Source organism: Dipteris shenzhenensis, chromosome 3 (assembly GCF_047967505.1).
Source record: "Dipteris shenzhenensis isolate YYH24624 ecotype China chromosome 3, Dip_SZ_1.0, whole genome shotgun sequence".
In the NCBI taxonomy this organism is placed as follows: Eukaryota; Viridiplantae; Streptophyta; class Polypodiopsida; order Gleicheniales; family Dipteridaceae; genus Dipteris; species Dipteris shenzhenensis.
In genome coordinates, this window is record NC_141598.1 from 43,121,181 (window position 1) to 43,141,720 (window position 20,540).

General features: G+C 44.0%; 1 protein-coding gene and 1 pseudogene across 1 annotated transcript in view; both read left to right on the plus strand.

Annotated features, from left to right (window-relative positions):
- Nucleotides 1–9,937, plus strand: part of LOC147903834 (2-alkenal reductase (NADP(+)-dependent)-like) — a 30,514-nt gene extending 20,577 nt beyond the window's left edge. The window contains exon 6 of the mRNA XM_087401504.1: nucleotides 9,174–9,937. Within this exon, the coding sequence (XP_087257630.1) occupies nucleotides 9,174–9,543 (370 nt within the window). The 3' untranslated portion in view covers nucleotides 9,544–9,937. The remainder of the gene's footprint in view (nucleotides 1–9,173) is intronic.
- Nucleotides 9,938–12,221: 2,284 nt separating this feature from the next.
- On the plus strand, nucleotides 12,222–13,822 carry LOC147903835 (uncharacterized; annotated as a pseudogene).
- Nucleotides 13,823–20,540: the final 6,718 nt, after the last annotated feature.

Below are 20,540 nucleotides of genomic sequence, written 5' to 3' on the forward strand. Positions count from 1 at the left end.
AGTTTCGTACATGCTCCGTACAATTGTACGTGCACAGTACATTGCTCTGTACATCCGTACATTGTACATGCAGCCGTACAGTTGTACTTGTTTCGGGGATCTCCGTACAGGTTTTGCACGTGCGAAGTAATGTTCAGAACATTCTCAAAATTTCGGGCTTTTGAGGGCTTTTGTTGTCCTTACCTTTCTTTTACTGTTTGAAATCTTCTCAAGCCATTTCAACAGTTTGGAAAGCCTACCTCTTGAGGTCTATACTTTGGGATAGTTGCACTTTTGCAGTCAATTTGTGGACAGCAAGTCCTAATTTTGCAGTTGCAAGCCTTGAGGCTGTCCTTTGGGATTTGGTATGCAATTTCTTATTTGATTGCAGTACATTTGGGTCAGATTGTAGGACATTGAGTCACATTTGTAGGACATTGAGTCAGATTACAATACATTGGGTCACATTTGCAAAAATCTCAGCAAAATTTGGGGCTTTTCTGCATTTGCCCTCTTTTTGGCCTATTTGCCCTCATTAAATTGGGGCTTTTGCCAGATTTGCTGTTTTTGCAGTGAACATTGCCTGACCCAGTCACATTTGGGTCAAATCTGCATTTGCCCTTTGATTTGGGTTGGAAATTTGCAGAATATTTATTTGCAGATATTTGCTGTCATTTTTGGACTGCCAGCTCTTTGCAGTGATAGCCTTGAGGGGGTATCCCATTTGCAATGGCTGGGAACAATCATGATCTATTTGGCATTCTTCGTGAAGATGATAAGTTGGATGGCACCAACTATCCGATGTGGTCTTATCTCATGAAACATATTCTTGTTGCAAAGCATTTATGGAATATTGTTTCTGGGGTTGATCTGAGGCCAGTCAATGCTACAGTGGTTGCATCTACTGCTGGTCCCTTTGCAGAGGGTACTCCTCCTGATGCCTTATCTTCTAGCACCCCCACTTCTGCTCCCCCAACTCAGGAACAATCACGATGGGATGCAAGAAATGCAAATGCACATTCCTGTATTGCTTTATCATGCAAGAGAGTCATTATTCCACACATCGGGTCTTGCAGGACAACAAAGGATGCTTGGGACAAATTGGCTTCTCTTTATCAGATTCGTAATGAGGCACGTTTTGCATTTTTAAGAAGACAGTTGCAGGAAGTCAGTATGAATGAAGGTGATTCTATGGATGCATACCTGACAAAGGTCAAGGACCTCATGGAACAACTTGCCAACATTGATGAGGTGGTGCCAAATTCTCAGCTTGTCAGTACCACATTGAATGGATTGCCAGATACATATCAAGGGTTTGCTACAACCCTTCGGTTAGTGGCCATGGGTAATCTAGACCACTACTCTTTTGATCAGCTAGTTACTTTGCTTTTGCAGGAAGAGCAAAGTCGTGCTAATAGACAAGCCATTATTTCTGATCATGCATTTGCTTCACAGCAGACAGGAAGAGGCAAGGCTTCCAAGCCTAAGTGTGCACATAGCAGTGGCAATTCCTCCAATGCATCTAAAAATACAGCAGATAAGTCAAAGAAGAAAAGATGCAACTATTGTTGCAAGCCTGGACATGACATTTCAGAATGCAGAAAGCGCATTGATTCGGAGAAAAAGAAAGCAGGATTGACAGTTAATGCCTCACATGCAATTGAATCCCACGAACCAGTAGATGCTTCACATGCACATGCTCTCCAGGATGATTGGGCATGGGTTGTCCATTGCTCATTTGATCCCTCCAAAGTTGATGCACTCTTTACTTCTAATGATGCTTAGTCTTGGTATTTTGATAGTGGTGCTTCCAAGCATATCACATCTTGCAGACAGTTGTTTCATTCGTTAGTTGATGCACCTCGAGGGGGGACCGTCACATGTGCTAATAATGCTTCCTATGATGTAAAAGGAATTGGAGATGTATAGCTCACATCCATTTCAAGCCATCCTGTCACTTTAACAAATGTTCTCTTTGTGTCTGGAATTGAAGTCAACTTGATTTCAATTTCAGCAATTGCCACTTTAGGTTTCAGAGTGATTTTTGATGGCTACATATGCCTAGTTTATGATCTTCATGATGACAATGCCTAGTTCTCACTGGCACTTTGCAAAAGGGACTTTATCACCTTGATCATCACTCAGCTGCACTTTCTATTGAAACATTTGCTATTTCAGATTCACAGCTTGCTGAAACTCATCTTTGGCATGAGAGAATGGGTCATCTCAATTATAGAGCTCTTGCAAAGCTACATTCACAGCAGATGATGTACCTCAAACTCACACAATTTCCAAACATGTGTGTGAGGGTTGTCTTTTGGGTAAGATGCATCGGTTTTCTTTTCAAAAGAATTGTCCAAAACAAAGGAAATTGCAGCTAGTGCACAGTGATGTCTGTGGCCCAATGAGGACAAATGCCATTGGGGGGTACAAATATTTCATGACTCTCATTGATGACTTCACAAGATATTGCTGGGTATATGCTTTAAAAGCCAAATCTGAAGTGTTCTTATGCTTCCAGAGGTGGCTGAATATGGTTGAGAATGAATCAGGATGCAAGCTTGTCACCCTCAACACAGATAGGGGGGGAGAGTATATGTCAAAGGAGTTTGATATGGCGCAGGTACGTACGGACGTCCGTACAGTCGTACGGGCTGTATGGAAAGGGGGGGGCAGAAAGCAATGAAGGTTCGGGGTCACGGAGCAGGTCCTAGCTCTGATACCACTGTAGGATCGTTGAATGAAAGAGCAAGTGCAAGGTACAAAGAGTCAAAGAGTCACAACCATCACGTCAACTAGTGTATTGTGAAAAAGAGGTACATAGTACTTGTACCTAGACCCTAGGACTAAGTGTCCTAGGTGTCACATAGGACTAAGTGTCCTATGTGGCATAAAAGGCACAAAATAAACTAAGTGCTTATACCTATGCCTACAAGGCACATACCAGGGCCCATAGGGCATCATTAGAACTAGGAGAAGATGGCCTACAAATGAGAGAGAGGGAATCATATTCTGTTGACAATATCTCGACTATCTCGTAGATCTCAGTTCTGTCTTTCAGCAATGTATAGATAGTTTGGTTCTCTATTTTCCAAATCCCCCGAAGAATGGAGTTCTGTATTCCATTAACATTGTGCTTAGTAGTGATATTGTTCAGTCCTTTGTAATCTATATAGAGGTGAAAATTTCATTCTTTTTCTTCTTCAATATCACTGGCGAAGCAAAAGCTGAGAAACTGGGCTGAATTTGCCCCAGCTTGAAGTATCCTTCCAGCCTTCGCACCACAGCTTTTTCAGTAAAACTTAGCCAATAGGGAGGCCTATTTACAAGTTTTGCCCCTAGGATAAGTTCAATCTTATGTTGAACATTCCGCTCTGGAGGTAATTGTCGAAATAGATCAAAAAACTCACGAGAGCACGGACAATGCTAAAACAAGTGAGGCACAGTCTCTAAAGAAGCAGAGCATCTATGGCAAAGTGCAGGAGCAATGTGTCGATGAGCGAATAGCTGTCCAGATGGAATCACTCCCAAAAAAACTTGCCAAAAGAAAACCTGTTGCCGAAGCGGTACTTTATAGGCCCAAAGTTGCTGTAATCTTTTCCTCCACCACTTGGCTGGGCAATGCATTCGCCAAAAAGAATCACCTCTCTTTGAAACCCAAGGTTGAGGCAAAATGATTTTATACAATGCAAGCACAGTAATCTGAGATAGCCTCAAAGGACGAGAAGAGGACCCCGGAGAAGTCAAAGTCCAGTCTTCTAGCCGGTCCTGGAGTTCCAAAGGAGGAATCGGAACAAAAGGCGAAAGCATAGAAGTAATTTGTTGCCACAAGGACGATAATGAGAGCCCAATCCATAGCTGGTGGCTGCCAGAGAAAAAGGGAGCACAGTACCAGCATCATCAATAACATCAACAACCGAGGTGATGCCTTTAAACGAGACAAAGTAGGAACGTCGAGGTTCTTGTAAAGCCAAGGGAGGCTGAAAGACTTTCGACCAGTGAATGTTTTCAGCTCTTAAAGAATTCCGAAGCAAAGACTGCCGACGATTCCATTCCAGATGAGAAAGAACATGCTTCCAGTCAAGAAGCAGGTGGGAGACAAAAGGGCAGCCAGGCAAAGTGCCATTAGTGCAGCCAAAAAGGAAATCCCATTGATCGAGATGCCAATGACCAAACACAAAAATACTGATATGAGTGACCATAGATCTAATCATAAGAGCCCAAGGCTGATCACCTTTGAGAAATTGCAGCAACATTTTCCCCCTGTGGGCAAGGATATGCACGTGAATATCCGTGATGTTCAATACACCATGCATCTTGGGAGAACAAATGTGATGCATCGAAAGCAGCCTGAGACTTTTTCTGCCATGTTTGGATTGCCAGAAGATTTCGATAAAGACAGACATGAAAGATGTAAGATTTGCCTTAGTGAACATGATCAATGGCAAGTAAAATTGAATATATGCCACAAGGATGGACTGCACTATTCGAAGACGAACGTGCAAAGGCTAGGTTGCTAGTTTCCAATACTCAAGCTTTTTCCGAAGCTTAGCCAAAACCCAATCAGTTTGTTGTCGGCGAGTGAGTTCCCACCCCAAAGGGTAACCAAGATGACGAAGAAACTGAGTGGGTGGAATGATATCCCCGGGCCATAAGAGACTATGCCAGTCTTTGGAATGCAAAGGGAGCAGCTTAGACTTCTGAAAATTAATATGAAGACCAACTGCCAAACCATAAACAAAGAGGACCTGCATCAAGGCACCAAGATCATGGGGCGTATTCTTTGGGGTAAAGAGAGAATCATCAGCATAAGCTTGAGCAACCATGCCGCGATTAGCGTCCAATTCCAAGCCATGAAGTGATCCTGTAGCCACAAGATGATCAATATATTGCAGCATAGGATGAGTAGCAATAGCATACAGTAAAGCACTGAGAGGGCATCCCTGGCGGACCGAACAACGAAGAGTCCACTCATCAGAGATATCCCTAGAAAGAATGCAAACCGCATTGCTATCTCTGTAAAGCCAATAAATAACCTGCTGCATTTTTGGTCCAAACCCCAAAGCTCGCATAGTTTGCGAGATGAAATCCCATTGAACTGTGTCAAAGGCTTTTGCAATATCTACCTACAAGAGTAGAACATCGTGCTGTGTGTATTTGGAACAAAGCCATATTGGGAGGGATGCAACCCATCAAGCAAATAACCTTTAATACGATTAACCACCATTTTGGCAATGATCTTGTAAATGATTGGCATGAGCATGATTGGCCTCCAATCACCAAGTGAATCACATAGCTGCTTTTTTGGAATCAACTTGAGAAGATCCTTTTTCCATGATACATGCATTTGCTGATTTTGCCATGCTGTATTTACCATTTGCAGCAAGGTGAATTTAAGAAGATCCGAGAAAGCAAGAAAGAATTCGATAGTGAGACCATCCCATCCTGGAGATTTCCATCTGCCACATGATCTCAGTGCATCAGACGATTCCCTTTCATTGAAGGGATGTTCAAGTTCCAAAGTTTGAGCATCAGACATAATTGGATGAACGTGCTGCAAAAGAAGTTGACCTGCAGACACGACCTAAGGAGAAAGAGTATCCACATGCCCAAAATGAGTGGAGAAGTGCTGCACACATAAATCAGCAAGCTGTGAACGAGATGTTGACCAAGAACCATCAGGCATCCGGATCTGACAGATATTGGCAGCTTGTCTTTTGTAGTGTAAGCTCTTAAAAAATTGCTTGGAAGAGCAGCCTTTATCCAAAAAAGCCCATTGTCTGGATCGGGTTTTCCATTTAGCAAGCTTTCCGCGATCATTGGATTGAAGAGAGAATTGAGCTTGACATAAGAGCATGCTTTCCTCTGAAGACAAAGGGCAAAGATGAGCAAGCTGAGACTCTGACAAGTAAATTTGGCATGTGCTACAGTCTCCCTTGTGGCTTGCATATAGGATTTGCCATAATTCCGAATAATTGCTTGCATTCGAGCAACAAAAGCCTGCCAGGCATAATCCAAACCAATGTGTATCTGAGGAGAGAGAGGCTGAATAGCATCAGAGACCAAGGCTTTAAAGTTAGCATGCTCTAGATAAGTATTATTTATCAGCAAAAGCCTTTGGCAAGGTAATCTGTCAGTGGGAAATTCATGTAAGGAAAGCCTCAACCAAAGAGGAGCATGATCCGAATGTGTGAAAGCATGATCAACCCAAATTTGACAAGTAAAGGTAGGATGGATCAACCTGATACCATCTGTCCAAGCGTGCCCGATAAGAAGATTGAGCATTATGCTGAAAGGTATAGCCCGGAAGCATGGCTGTAATTCCTTCCAGAGATCAACCTGGCGCAACTGAAGCAAAAAATCAGAGCATGCCTGTCTTTCAGAAGCCAACATATGAGTGTGGCCTGAGGTGTTGTCACCTGATTGAGGGGCATTATTAAAGTCACCAGAAATAAAGGCATGTTGTTGCCATGGATAGCTATGCATGGCAGCCCAGATGAAAGCTCTATCACGAGAAGATTGGGGGGCATAAACCGATGCAAATTCAAAAATTTCCCCTTGAACAAGGCATTGAACAATAATCCATCTACCATGTCGATCATTGAGGGCCACAACAGGTTGAAGGTTGTGCTTTACCAAAAAAGCCACACCAGAAAAGGAGTGCTCTTCGGCATAGAAGATATCATAACCAGCAAAATGGCCTATCTAACCAGCATACGTATGTTGATTATGCTCTTGCAGAGCGACTATATCAGGCTGCAATTGGCTGATATACATCCAGACCAGTTTCCATTTGCGACCATCACACATTTCCTGTACATTGAGAGTAACACACTTCAGATGATCAAGCATATTTATAGTTATGGGACAGGTATGTACAGCAACTAACGGGCTGTCTACGTCTGCATTTTCACCTCAATGTCCGGGCCTCTGCCCTGGGATGAAGCATTAGCCTGAGGAGAGGACAAAAGTGCAGTAATTTCCTCTTCAGGAAACAAGGTCCAATTTGCAGTCATTGCAGCCCAGGTCAAGCCAACACCAGAGTTTTCAGCAGGTGTTTTTCCCATGAGAGGATGCACCACTCCAAGTCCGAGAAGGTAAAGGTCGCCTGGGGGAGATCACTTTGCGAGGAGTTTGCCATCCGTCAGTCGAATTTTTTTCCTTCCCCTAAGGTGGAGAGGACAAAGGCACAGGAAGAGAAGCATTACCATTTGAGACAGCCGGGGCTTTGCCTTTGTCTTGAACAGAGAAAAACTGTTTGACCCCTTTGTTTTTTACCACAGAAGAGGCATTTGCATTCTTATTCAAAGGCTGAACCATTTTAGCTTGCACTGGCATCCGTGGAGCTCAGGAAGGGCATTGTGAAGCCATGTGCCTAAATTGCTTGCATTCAAAGAATGCACCTGCAAACAGCCCCACTTGAGCTTGTAAAAGGTACTCCTGTCCCACAAAATGCAGAAGCGATTCGAATTTCCATTAGGTTGCGGTGGACATACCACCTTACCGAGGGAAGTTGCAATTTTAGGTAGAAGAGAAGACAAGCATTCAGGAAAATCCACAAACTCCACCCAAACAGGGCAACGATGCCGAATCAATGCCTGATAATCCTAGGTGGGAGACTAGGGCAAGACATGGACCATCTGCTGGCCATAGAAGAGAGGAGAGTGCTCCAACAAAACCTGACGGTGCTCCTCATCAGCCATGATGATCTCAAAAAAGCCCCTCGCTGCATAATGAAATTTTTTGACATAAGAACCACCTAGGGTTCGAGTCAACTAATTCCCAACATCTGCTGCAGCAGGCATCCGTCCTAGGAAGAAAATTATAATGGCATGTTTTGCATACTCCTTAACTGGATTAAATATATCATCCACTTCCACCATAATGCCAGTGGTGGGAAATGGATCTTTCCAACCCTTGCGGGTGTCTTCAAACCCTTCATGCATAACCTCATAAACAAGCCTCAGCAGAGTCATGAAAGGAATCATCTGAATCCATAACCTGTTTTTGTTTCTTGTTGGAAACCAACTTGTCTTTGTGAAAGGTTTTCTCATAGGAATAATCCGCCATTTGAGTCAAAAACAAGGAACAAAATGGAAGGCTTGGAAGCAGAAAGGCTTTACAAAGAGGAAAGCATAGTAGGTACAGCAGCATCAGAAACTGTACGGATGGCCTGACAGCAGGAACAGTACGGACAGTACGGATTCTGACGGTATGGATGGGCTGACCGTACGGACGGGATGACAGTACGGATTCTGGCACACAGTATAGACGGGCTGACAGAAAATCGTACGGATGGCCTGACACACCGTACGGTCGGGCTGACAGAAAATCGTACGGGAAAAAACGGAAGTGTACGGACGAGCAGATGCAGCGTGGGAGCACATGGGCTGGCACGGGAACCAAGAAAGGGTGCAGGAAGCCCTAAACAAAGGGCGCGCAGGGTGCTGGCTGCAAGCAGGTCTCCTCCATCGCTTCTCTCCACACACACACCCCTTACACACACATACACACACACACACACACCAACAAGCATGCACCACAGTGCCACACACACACACATTTTTAGTGAAAGCCATGATTGTTTATATTACAAGAAAAGCCACCTCAAAGCGAGGAGCTATAAATGACATCAGCTGAAAATCTCTGTGTATCTAAATATACATCATGATTTATGTAGCAAGTCTCTCTCTCTCTCACACACACACACACACACACACACACACACACACATTGCTTCTTCCTATCTAGTTCCATTAACCAAAAGCTATTAATTTGTAAGATTGGATATTGTAGGTCTTTGTCCTCCCTTTTTTGAAGAAAGTCTGGTGTCGTTGATGATAATTTGTCTGCCACCACGAGTGCTTTTTTGAAAAAAAGCCAGTGTCGTGGTTGATAATTGTTCTGCCACCACAACTGTACCAAGTTGACATTCGTAAAGGAATGCTGCCATCAGTACTGATATTTTATATTTTGCTGGTTATGGATGCTTCATGGTATGACATTGAGAATTTTTGATGGTTAGAATTTACCGGTCAAGAATCATTGTCAAGCCCAGTGTATCTCCCCGGAAGTCTTTCTAATATTCAATCCTTGCTATAAGAATAAGGGCGTTGACCAAGTTAGGGGCCCATAAACAAGGAGAAGGTTTTTAGAGCTTCCTGCACTGAAACATGCTTGATTTACTACTGCAGGTACTTTCCAGAAGGCATAGACATCTATTTTGAAAACGTTGGCGGCAAGATGCTTGAAGCAGTACTTTATAACTTGAAGGTTCATGCCCGTATTGCTGTTTGTGGAATGATTTCACAATTTCTTGTTGGAGAAGGGGAGGGTATCCATAACCTCCCGCAATTGATCATTAAGCGTGCTAAAATGCAAGGTTTCTTAATGACAGATTACCTGCATCTTCAGAATGAATTTACAGAGAAGGTGATAGGTTTTTTGAAGCAGGGGAAAATCATTTACATCGAGGATTTTGTTGATGGCTTGGAAAAAGCTCCATCTGCCCTAATAGGGCTCTTATGTGGAAAGAATGTAGGTAAACAGGTTGTTCGTTTGTAAGGAAAAATGTGGGACATTTTTGTGAAGGATGTGTTTATCATTTCGAAAATTTGGCCCTCTCCTCAGCTTTGGTTTATGATCATAATTTAGTTCTGATGACTCGATCGATTGGCCTTGTGATTTCTGAGGCTTTTGTTTTTGGGGGAAAATTTTAGGCTTTTTAATCATAAATACAAGTTTACATAAGATCTGTGTGTCAGAATCAGCATATATTGTTATACCGAAAAAAACAGAGATTCATCACTCTTTTTTTTATTGGTTTCCACGACATCACACAACAGATTTCAGGTGTTTTCTTTGAGGCTTTTTAATCATAAATACAAGTTTACATAAGATCTGTGTGTCAGAATCAGCATATATTGTAATACAGAAAAAAACAGAGATTCATCACTTTATTTTTTATTGGTTTCCACGACATCACACAACAGATTCCAGGTGTTTTCGGTGGTAACTAGTTGTCTTTGGCCAACTCGGTGTCTTTTTGAGCCCTGCTGTGAGCTCTTGAAGATGTGCATCACATTCTTTGATGACGCTGTCTCTTTTCTGTAGACATAAATGCAAAAGTTTTCAACTCTTTAAAATTTAACATTATTAATTGATGATGGTAATGGCTTCATTAAGAGCATGGGGCTTGAAAAATGCCCTTCTTATCTTTCAATGTGCCCATATGTGTGCGTGTGCGTGCACGCGCACATGCAACCAACTCAATGGAATTTTCTTCTTATATGAAGGGCAAAATTAAGGGATGCCCTTTTGTGACCCACATGCTTTTGACTGGAAAGAGATACTCTCATCTCAAATGGCATGGTCAGGATAAAAGGTGGGCCTTTGTTGTGGAATATACATTTTTATTCGATCTAGTTCATGATGGATACTAGAGCAAAAATCTTGATGATGCCAAACGTTCCTAGCATGTCATCTCTCCCCTTATGTTATTCTCCTTACCTTACATGACTTTTTCATCATTCTCTTGTGCCATTTTTCCTTGTAGCCAACCATCCCTACACATACACAAATTCGCTAACCACTTGACTCACTTCTCTCTCATACTACTATTAGTTATGTTGTTTTCCATTACCTCACGATAAGGCCTCTTTTTATTGAGACTAGGTAAATGTTACTTGGCTTCAATTTTTGGTTCTAGAAAACCTTTGCAAGAGCAATCAAGGCCCCTATTTGTGTTTGTGTAGCAACTCAAGAGCTACTATGTTTATATTTATGTTTATATTTAGTAGTAGCTCTTAACGTTTCATTTTGTTTACTCAAAGGAATAGCATGAGAGAGCACACACTGTGTGTGTGTGTGTAGCTCTTAACATTCCATTTTGTTTTCTCAAAGGAATAGCATGAGAGAGCACACATTCTCTCTCACTATGTGTGTGTGTGTGTGTGTGTGGTATGTGAGCTCCGCCTACTCGTGTTTTTCTTCGGTGGAAGCATGGTGGTTTGTCTGCCTCACCTTTGATCAAGTTGGCAAAGCTGGATGTTTTTGATGGTCCTTCTTCCCTCCAGCTGGATCTTCTTCGCCAATTGTGTTTTGCCTGTAATGAAGGTGGAAAAAGGACGGGTTTTATGTGGAAAATAGGTGGGAAAATAGGAAGGGAATTGTGGGGAATGAGGGGGACTATATAAGTCAACCCCAAAAGATTTGTAAGGTACGTATTGATTTGACATCGAATCTACATCACTTCTGCTCCTCCTCTCCTGTGCACTTCCTCTACCTAGTTCACTCTACCCTCTCTCCTCCCTTTCCACTCATTCTCACCCTGTCCTCTGTGGCCTTCTTCTCCTTCCCCGTTCCCCCTCTTCTACATTGGTATCAGAGCCCAAGCCCCTGGCACCTCTCAAGCAAGCCACATATTGAAGAAAACGAAGCATTATCAGTTCAGCCTGCTACTACTCCCCTCACGTTTCTGTTACCTGCGCCATCTTCTCTCTCCTCCATCCCTTGCGATTCTACTGCCCACGCCCACCACTCGACTCCTTCCCCGTTAGGTCACTCTAACCTAGTGTCCTAACTGTCCTAGCTGTCCTATTGACCTTAGTTGAGACTACCCTAGGTGTCTTAGTTGTCCTAAGCTCCAAAAAAAAAAAAAAAAAAAAAAACCTCTTTTAGGGTACTCCTACAGTCCTATTCTGGGCCTTTCTAAGCCACCTTCGTGGCTCATTTTGAGCCCCGTTTTCAGCCTCTTCACCGAGCTTTCTTCGAACCTCTTCAACGACTGCATTTGAGCCTCTTTACTGACACCTCTCGAGCCTCTACATCGAGCCTTCGACACTTGGCACATTTTCCTCGTGTCACTCATGGCACCCAGGCGTGCACCCCGGTCGGATGAGTCATCTCAGCACGGTGACGATGTTGCTCAGCAGGAGCAGATGCCGGTCACAGAGGGTGCATCTCCTTCACAGCCAGTTTCTGCTATGCCTACCGACACACAGTTTCTAGATGCATTGGCCTCGATGCTTCAGGGGGCTTTTCAACAGATGGGTCAGCAGTTGGGGCAGCAGCTCACCACTGCTATGGCTATGCACGATACAGCTATCACCCAGATGGGTCAGCACATTGGGCAGCAGATCACTACTGCCATCACTATGCATGATAAGGGCAAGCAGCCCGCACCCCAGCACGGGGATCAGTCGGATAGCCAGGGTGATTTTCCTGACCCGCGCAGGGGGTTTATGGCTGATGCCCGTCGCAATTATGATTCTGGTTCTATGCATGCACCCCAGCATGGGGATTATGTTGATATGGGTGATGCCTTGCTCGTGCCGCCGAGCACTTCATTGTTTGATGCCAGGCCGCCATTTGGCTCGCAGATTTCATTGGCTGAGCCATCCATTTTGGGCCGGCGTACTGGCACATTTTCGCCCACGGCGAGCATGCCTGGATTGGGTGTTGGTTTTCGAGGCAATTGGGAGAGAGGCCAGTCCTCTTCTCAGCCTTTCTCTATGCCACCCACTCACCATGATGTTTTTGGTAGGCAGACTCAGCAGGGATTGCATGCTTCGATGACACCTCCTGTGAACACATTCAGTCAAACTCAGCTTGTGTATCAGGGAGGTAATGCTTTCAGCCAGACGCATTTTGTGCATCAGGGGAGTGGTTCTCCTATCCAGCAGGATGCTGGAATTGGGCAGCATGCAAACATGGATGATATGTTCTCAGATGCCTTACGTTCATACAGGGCCTTGCCTGAGGATGTACGTGATGAAATGCCCTTTTCACAATATGTGAGCTTTAAGCGTGAGGATGCTAGATATACTGGTGGTCACTTCAGGAATAATGCAGCCAAAGATGTGAAAGACAAGCTCTCTGTGCACAAGTTTAAAGGGGACACTCGCACTCCCAATGAGTTGGAGGAGTGGCTCACGAAGCTGGAAGATTATTTCCGCTTCTACCCTAAGAACGATGAGGACAGGATCATTTTTGCTAGTATGCATTTACAGGATTATGCACATACATGGTGGCGGTACATGAGAGAGTCACCTCAGAAGCCGACCACATGGAAATAGTTAAAGGAGCTTATGGTCACGACTTTCGTCTCGGCCCTAATCCTCGAGCAGTACCTTGCTGAGTTTTATGCACTATCTCAGACGGGTACGGTCCAGGAGTACTTGCAGCGTTTTTGGAGACTTTCCTTGTTTGTACAAGACATTTCTAAGAAGGGGAAGCTCCTGCGTTTTATTCAAGGCTTAAATTCCCCTCTGGCTGTTGATGTGAGAGCTCATAATCCCCAAACCATTGAGCGGGCAGCCCAGCTAGCTGAGGTGTTTGAGCCAAAATATGCGGGCAAGTACAAGCTTGTGTCAGGTAGCTCTTATGGTGCTGTTTATGAGGCTGACAGGAAGTCAAAGGTTGCTGATTGGGCTGATAGGAAATCAGCAGTTGCCCCCTTTCCATGATATCCAACGGTTACAGGGAGTAAAATGCCATATGCCAAGCCATACCGGCCCACGGACGCAATGCCAGGTGTCAAACCCAGTGCAAGTTCTGACAAATCAGATGTTAAACAACACTCCAGGGCCATAATGGGCAGTAGGAAAAAGGCTAATCTATGCTTTAGATGTGGAGAGAAATGGACACCTGAGCATCGAGATGTGTGCAAGATGAAGAATGTCAGCTCAGCCAAACTCAGCATGATAATTGAATTCTCAGATGATGAGGAAGTCGCTGATGTTGCAGACCCCCATGATGTCCCTCATGAGGAATTGACAGGAGCTCATGATGCAGATGAAGCTCCTGACACAGCAGCCACAAAGGGGACTGCATTTCCCTTTGACCCGGGTGGGGCTACTGAGCAAGCCACTCATGTGTTGCATGAGATTGATATTCAGCCTACATGTGGCAGGAAAGGCTGTAAGCCAACATTCTCTCGGGTGGAGCATCAACTTACAATGCCTTTTCATGTCAGAGGTGATGCTAATGGTAATGTTCCTGTGGATGATGAGCAGATTTATTGGGATGCCCAGTCTAAGCTGTATACCATCTCACTTCATGCCTTGATGGGTGCCAAAAGTGCTGACACAATCAGGTTGAAAGGAATGATTAATGGTAGATCTGTTCATGTATTGGTAGACAGTGGTAGCACTCACAGTTTCATTAATTGCAGGACATTGCAAAGAGTGGGATTGATTGCTACTAAGATAGACCATGGCTTGAAAGTGGAGATAGCTAATGGACAGCATATGATCAGCAGACATTGTTGCCAGGATGCCAGGATCAAGTTCTCTGAAGACTATGAGTTTGCAGGTGATCTTCTGGCATTGGATATGGGGCCAATAGATGCTGTCCTGGGGTGTGATTGGCTGCAATAATTGGGAAAAATCAGCATAGATTTGAATGCCTTATCTCTTGAATTTTGCCACAAGGGTAGATCGGTTACATTGCAGGGCGTGGTAACTCGGAAATTGCAGGTCATTTCAGCAAGGCAGCTAGCTAGGGAGCTCAAGAAAGAAAGTGCCATATATGCATTGAATGTCTCTGTACCTCAGGAAGGTGGCATTCCCCATGTGGATAATGGTGAAATGCAGAAATTGCTCTTAGAATTTGGGGATGTGTTTGCTGATATGCCATCTCAGTTGCCCCCAAAAAGAGATGTTGATCATGCCATAGTCTTGGAACATGGTAGTAAACCAATAAACAAGGCCCCGTACCGACTCTCTAAGGTTGAACGGGAAGAAGTGGCAACACAGGTGCGAGATTTGCTTGAGAAAAACTTCATTGCTCATAGCACCTCGCCATTTGCATCTCCAGTACTCCTGGTGAAGAAGAAGGATGGCTCTTTCCGCATATGCATTGATTACAGGGATTTGAATAAGACCACCATTAAGAACAGGTTTCCTATTCCCAGGATTGATGACCTGCTGGATGAACTCAAGGGTGCTCAGTATTTCACGAAGATTGATTTGAGGTCAGGTTACCATCAGATCAGGATGAAAGAGGGTGATGAGCATAAGACTGCCTTTCGTACAGAAAGAGGATTATATGAGTTCAAGGTGATGCCTTTTGGTTTGACTAATGCACCAGCCACCTTCCAGGCACTCATAAACAAGATTTTACACCCCCTTCTTTTCAAATGTGTGCTGGTATTTTTTGATGACATTCTCATTTACAGTAAGGATGCATAGGAACACATAGGCCATGTCCGACAAGTGCTAGAAATCTTGAGGATGCATCAACTTTATGCCAAGGCCAGCCAGTGCACATTTATGGCAGATGAGGTTGAATATCTTGGACATGTTGTAAGCAGGCATGGAATCAGGGTAGACCCAACTAAGGTGAAATGCATTAAGGAGTGGCCGCAACCACATAACACCACGCAGCTCAGGGGTTTTTCGGGTCTTGATTCTTTTTACAGGAGGTTCATCAGACACTTTGCCAAAAGGGCTGCCCCTCTCACTGATTTGCTGAAAAAGGATGCCTTCCAATGGTCAGAAGCAGCACAACTCAGTTTTGAGAATCTCAAGGATGCCCTTAGTAATGCACCTGTATTGGTGTGCCCTGATTTCTCACGGTCTTTCATTATTGAGACGGATGCCAGTGGCAAAGGTTTAGGGGCTGTCCTAAGACAAGAGCATGGGGTGATTGCTTTTGAGAGCAGGAAGTTTAATGCCAGGGAAATGAATTATCATGTCTACGATCAGGAGATGCTGGCAATCTTGCATGCTTTTGCAAAATGGCACCGCTACCTGTACCGTAGCAAGATTAAGGTCAAAACGGATCACAGGACACTCAAGTACTTTTTAACGTAGCCTAATTTATCCATGAAGCAGAAGAGATGGTTGGCTGCAGTTCAATCCTATGACTTTGACATTGAGTATAGAAAAGGGAAAGAGAATGTGGTTGCCGATGCCTTGTCCAGGATGTGGTCATGCAAACTGTCTGCCATTTCCACGCTTCATCAGGAGTGGATACTTGGGATTCAGGAGGAATACATGCAAAATTCTGATGCAGCCCCTATCTTTGTGGAGTTACAGAGTCCGTCCAGCCAAGAACATGTTCGATTTCAGCTCCGCAATGGACTGTTATGGTGCAAGGATAGAATTTATCTTGTACCAGACTCCAAGTACAGGTTGTTGGTCTTACAGGAAATGCACTCATCTCCTATGTCAGGGCATACGGGTATCACCAAAACATATGAGAAGGTCAAAGAAAGCTTTATGTGGGATGGCTTGTGGCGAGATGTGGTTAAGTATGTCAGTGAATGTTTGCCCTGCCAACAAAATAAAGTGGACAGCCGGTTACCCGCAGGCCTTCTGCAACTGCTACCCATTCTTGAAGGCAAATGGACTCACATTGCCATGGATTTCATTACAAGCTTGCATTCTACAGATAAGGGTTGGGATAGCATATTCGTAGTGGTTGACAGGATGACCAAGCAGGCCCATTTCATACCGACTAGGACTTGGTACTCCGCTTCACAGGTTGCCTGGCAATTCATTGAGAATGTGTTCAAGCACCATGGTTTTCCTCAAGAGATTGTCAGTGACAGGGATGCTAAGTTTATGGGTCACTTTTGGCAGGAGTTATTCACTGCAGTTGGTACTTCCCTTGCGCCTAGTACTGCTTATCATCCCCAAACGGATGGACAATCAGAGAGGGTGAACAAATGGCTGGAGGAGTATTTAAGGCATTACTGTCATGACACACAGAAGTCTTGGGACAAATGGTTAGCATTGGCTGAATTTTGTTACAACAGCACCAAACACCTCTCTATTGGCATGAGTCCATTTGAGGCAATGTATGGATGCAAAGTGGGAATGCCTTCTAGGGTTGCAAACTTGGCTGTGAAAAATCAGCAAGCAAGAAATGACTTGGAGAGTATGGATGCCCTTCTGCAGTTGGCTAAGAAGAATATGCAGGATGCCCAAGCCAAGCAGAAGAAGTATGCGGATGAACAAAGGAGGTACTTATCTTTTGAAGAAGGGGATTATGTGCATTTACGTCTCCATAAGAATCGATATGCCTCGCTGAAAGGTAATACCAACACAAAGCTTGCCCACAGGTATTATGGTCCCTACAAAATCATCCGTAGAGTTGGGAAGGTAGCATATCAGTTGGAACTACCCAGGACCTCCAGGATCCATAATGTTTTCCATGTATCCTTGCTGAAACCACATGTAGGACAGCATGTCTAGGTTCTTCCTCAGTTGCCACCTATGGATGAAGAGGGCCACATCATTTATGTGCCAGAGCAAATCAAAGGCTTCAGAGATCATGTGCTCAGGAACAAGGCTTACATAGAATACCTCATCAAATGAAAAGGTTTATCTGAAGATGAGAATTCTTGGCAACCCGAGAGCATTGTGCAGGACTACCCCTATCTCCTACAAAGCTGATCGGGTTTTGCTGTATTTTTCCATTTTAGGCAGCCTCATGGAAATTTTGAGGGCAAAATTCTTTGGGAAGGGATGGCTGTAATGAAGGTGGGAAAAGGACGGGTTTTATGTGGGAAATAGGTGGGAAAATAGGAAGGGAATTGTGGGGAATGAGGGGGACTATATAAGTCAACCCCAAAAGATTTGTAAGGTACGTATTGATTTGACATCGAATCTACATGACTTTTGCTCCTCCTCTCCTGTGCACTTCCTCTACCTAGTTCACTCTACCCTCTCCCCCCCCTTTCCACTCATTCTCACCCTGCCCTCCGTGGCCTTCTTCTCCTTCCCCGTTCCCCCTCTTCTACATTGCCTTTGTCACAGAAGTTCCTTCATCAAGTTTCCCGCTTGTTTGTTCCTTGGATTCTGTCCTTTTGGTCTCTGGTCTTCGATAGGCTTAGTAATTTGGAGTCTGCCTCTATTTCATGGGCAGGGTTTTATCTTCAGGTCAGCTTCGTCATTGGGCTGATGTTGCAGTGGGTCTTGTTTATATTTCTTCCTTTGTCTTTCTGGTCAAAGGATTTTACTATGCCCACTACTCTTCGACTGAGGTGGTAGAGCGTCTTGTCAGTCATGCTGGTGTTCTTGGGGTTGGTTTCTTCGCTTAGTCATGCCTCGGGATCCACTTTTCGATCCTTCTGCAATCCTTCTGACTCACTGTCCGGTTTGGATTACTCTCAAAGCGCTGCCTGTGTCTCTTCTTCAGCATCTTTCAACTCTTGCAGCTTTTTTAGGAAGGCCTCTTCATGTTTTGAGACAAGAGTTCTTGCAAGCCTCCCGTGATGTTCGTCTTTGAATTTTGTGGGATATGACGCAGCCTGTGTCATCTACTCTGGATCTTGATTTGGGATTTGTCCATCCGATGCGCATCAGGCTCCATTTTGCATCTTTTCCCACTGCATGTTATCGGTGCCGATAGGTTGGTCATTTTGCACGTGCTTGTCCTTCTACATCCAGGCCCATTCCTCCTGCTCCTTCTTTAGTTGTCAAGGTTACTCTCCCTTCTTCTCCGATTTCTACAATGGTTTCTTTGACGAAGCCCTCTACTGTTTCGAAGCACTATTGGAGGAAGGTTGATTAATCACAGGCAAATCTTCCTCTTGCTGAAGAAGCTCAGGATTGTACCCTTGTTGAGCACCATCAGTTTACTTCTACTCAGGATATGGATGTACCCCTTGCAGAGGGCATTTTACAGGATGATATGCATGCTCTCTCTCAGGATGCTGCCCTTGCTCTTACTCAGATTGATCCTCAGAATGAAGCTCAAATGCTAAACCCTGCTTTATCAGATGCAGCTTTTTCGTCGGAAGACACAGATGTTGATTTAGCTTCTTTGCCTTTGATGCATGTGCCAGAGTTTTCTTCTGTTCGGGATGCAGAAGTACCTTTTTTATTGGAATCTTTTCATCCCATGTTACAACAGGTTTTTGACTCTCTGATTCAAAAATTTCGGGTATCAGCCTATATCAAGAAGAATCACAAGGGCAAAAAACATCTTGTTTTTATTGATGGTGTGGTTTCATCACTGCATCAGTTTTTACAGAGCAACAATTTGAAGCTGGAGGATGCCGTGTTTGATCCTCCTCCAGCTTGATATGTCACTTTTTACTTGGCTACCTCATGACTTTTGCTCTGAGGTTTTACTTGTAAAAACTTTTTCCTTGTACGTATTGGTGGGTTTTTACCTCTTTTAAGGTTTCCCACACAAAAATATAAAGATTTTACTTAAAAAAAAGTGGGGTATGTGAGAGAGGACAGCTCGTGCTCAGCAGTCCCCAGCCTAGCCTGTCGTACAGCCCTCGCATCTTTTTCGTACAGCTTTCGTAAAGTGCCCGTACAGTCCTCATGGGGTTTTCGTACAGTCTTCGTTCAGGTCCTGTACAGCTCTTGTACGTTTTTTGTTCGTACATCTCTGCTCCGTATGTCGTACATATGTTGTTCCTCTGTTCAGCGTACGTTTTTGCGCTCTTTTTTGTCAGTACGTTTTCTTTATCCTCACTGTCCGTACTTCTTACGCAGTCAAGTTTTATTTGTACCCTTTTTTGTACATTTGCCAGTACCTGTCTGTATTGTATCTCTGTAAAATTGTACATTTGATCGTACCTGATCGTACTGCATATCCGTATAGCCTTGCTATACTTTTGCCCGTACCTGTCCGTACTTCTCGTCTTGTTGTCTTTTTCTTGTTTTTTCTTTGCTCCCTCTGCTACAATGGCAGATTGTTCTTATGAGAAGACCTTTCACAAAGAAAGATCATATCAGAATAAAAAGCAAAAGCATATAATGGGTTGGATGACTCCCTACATGCCTCTGCAGAGGCTCAGCTGGTATATGAAGTGATGCATGAGGGCTTTGAGGATACAAGGAAAAGTTGGAATGATCCGGTTCCTACCACAAGTATCATGATTGAGGTAGATGATATCTTCAACCCCGTGAAGGATTATGCCAAACATGCCATCATTATTTTCTTTTCGGGACGGATGCTTGCTGTTGCAAATGTTGGCAATTGGTTGACTAGAACCTTGGGTGGTTGCTATGTCAAGAAAGTGCATTATGCAGCGAGGGTTTTTTTTGAAGTGATAATGGTTGATGAAGCGCATAGAAAGATTTTGTTGGAGCACTCTCCGCTCTTCTATGGTTAGTAGATGGTCCATGTATTGCTCTGGTCTCCTACTAGGGATTATCAGGCATTGATTCAGCATTGTTGCCCTGTATGGGTAGAAGTTGTGGATTTTCCAGTACATGGCTTCTCTATTGCCAAAAATTACAGCCTCTCTTAGTAAGGTGGTTTGTCCACCGAGACCAAACGGCAATTCGGGTCGCTTTTGCATTTTGTGGGACACAGATAATCCCACACCGGCTTCTTATTCAATTATTGTCAATAATGTTTCCATGGGTAGTGCTTTCTACAAGCTGAAATGGGGGTTGTTTGCAAGGTGCTTGCTTTGAATGCAAGCAATTTGGGCATATGGCTTCGCAATGCCCTTCCCAACCTCCTAGGATGCCAGTATAAGATGAAAATGGTTCCGCCTCAGAGTAAGAATATCAATGCCTCTTCTGTAGTAAAAAATAAAGGGGCAAAATAGTTTTTTGCTGTTCAAGACAAAGGTAAAGCCCCTG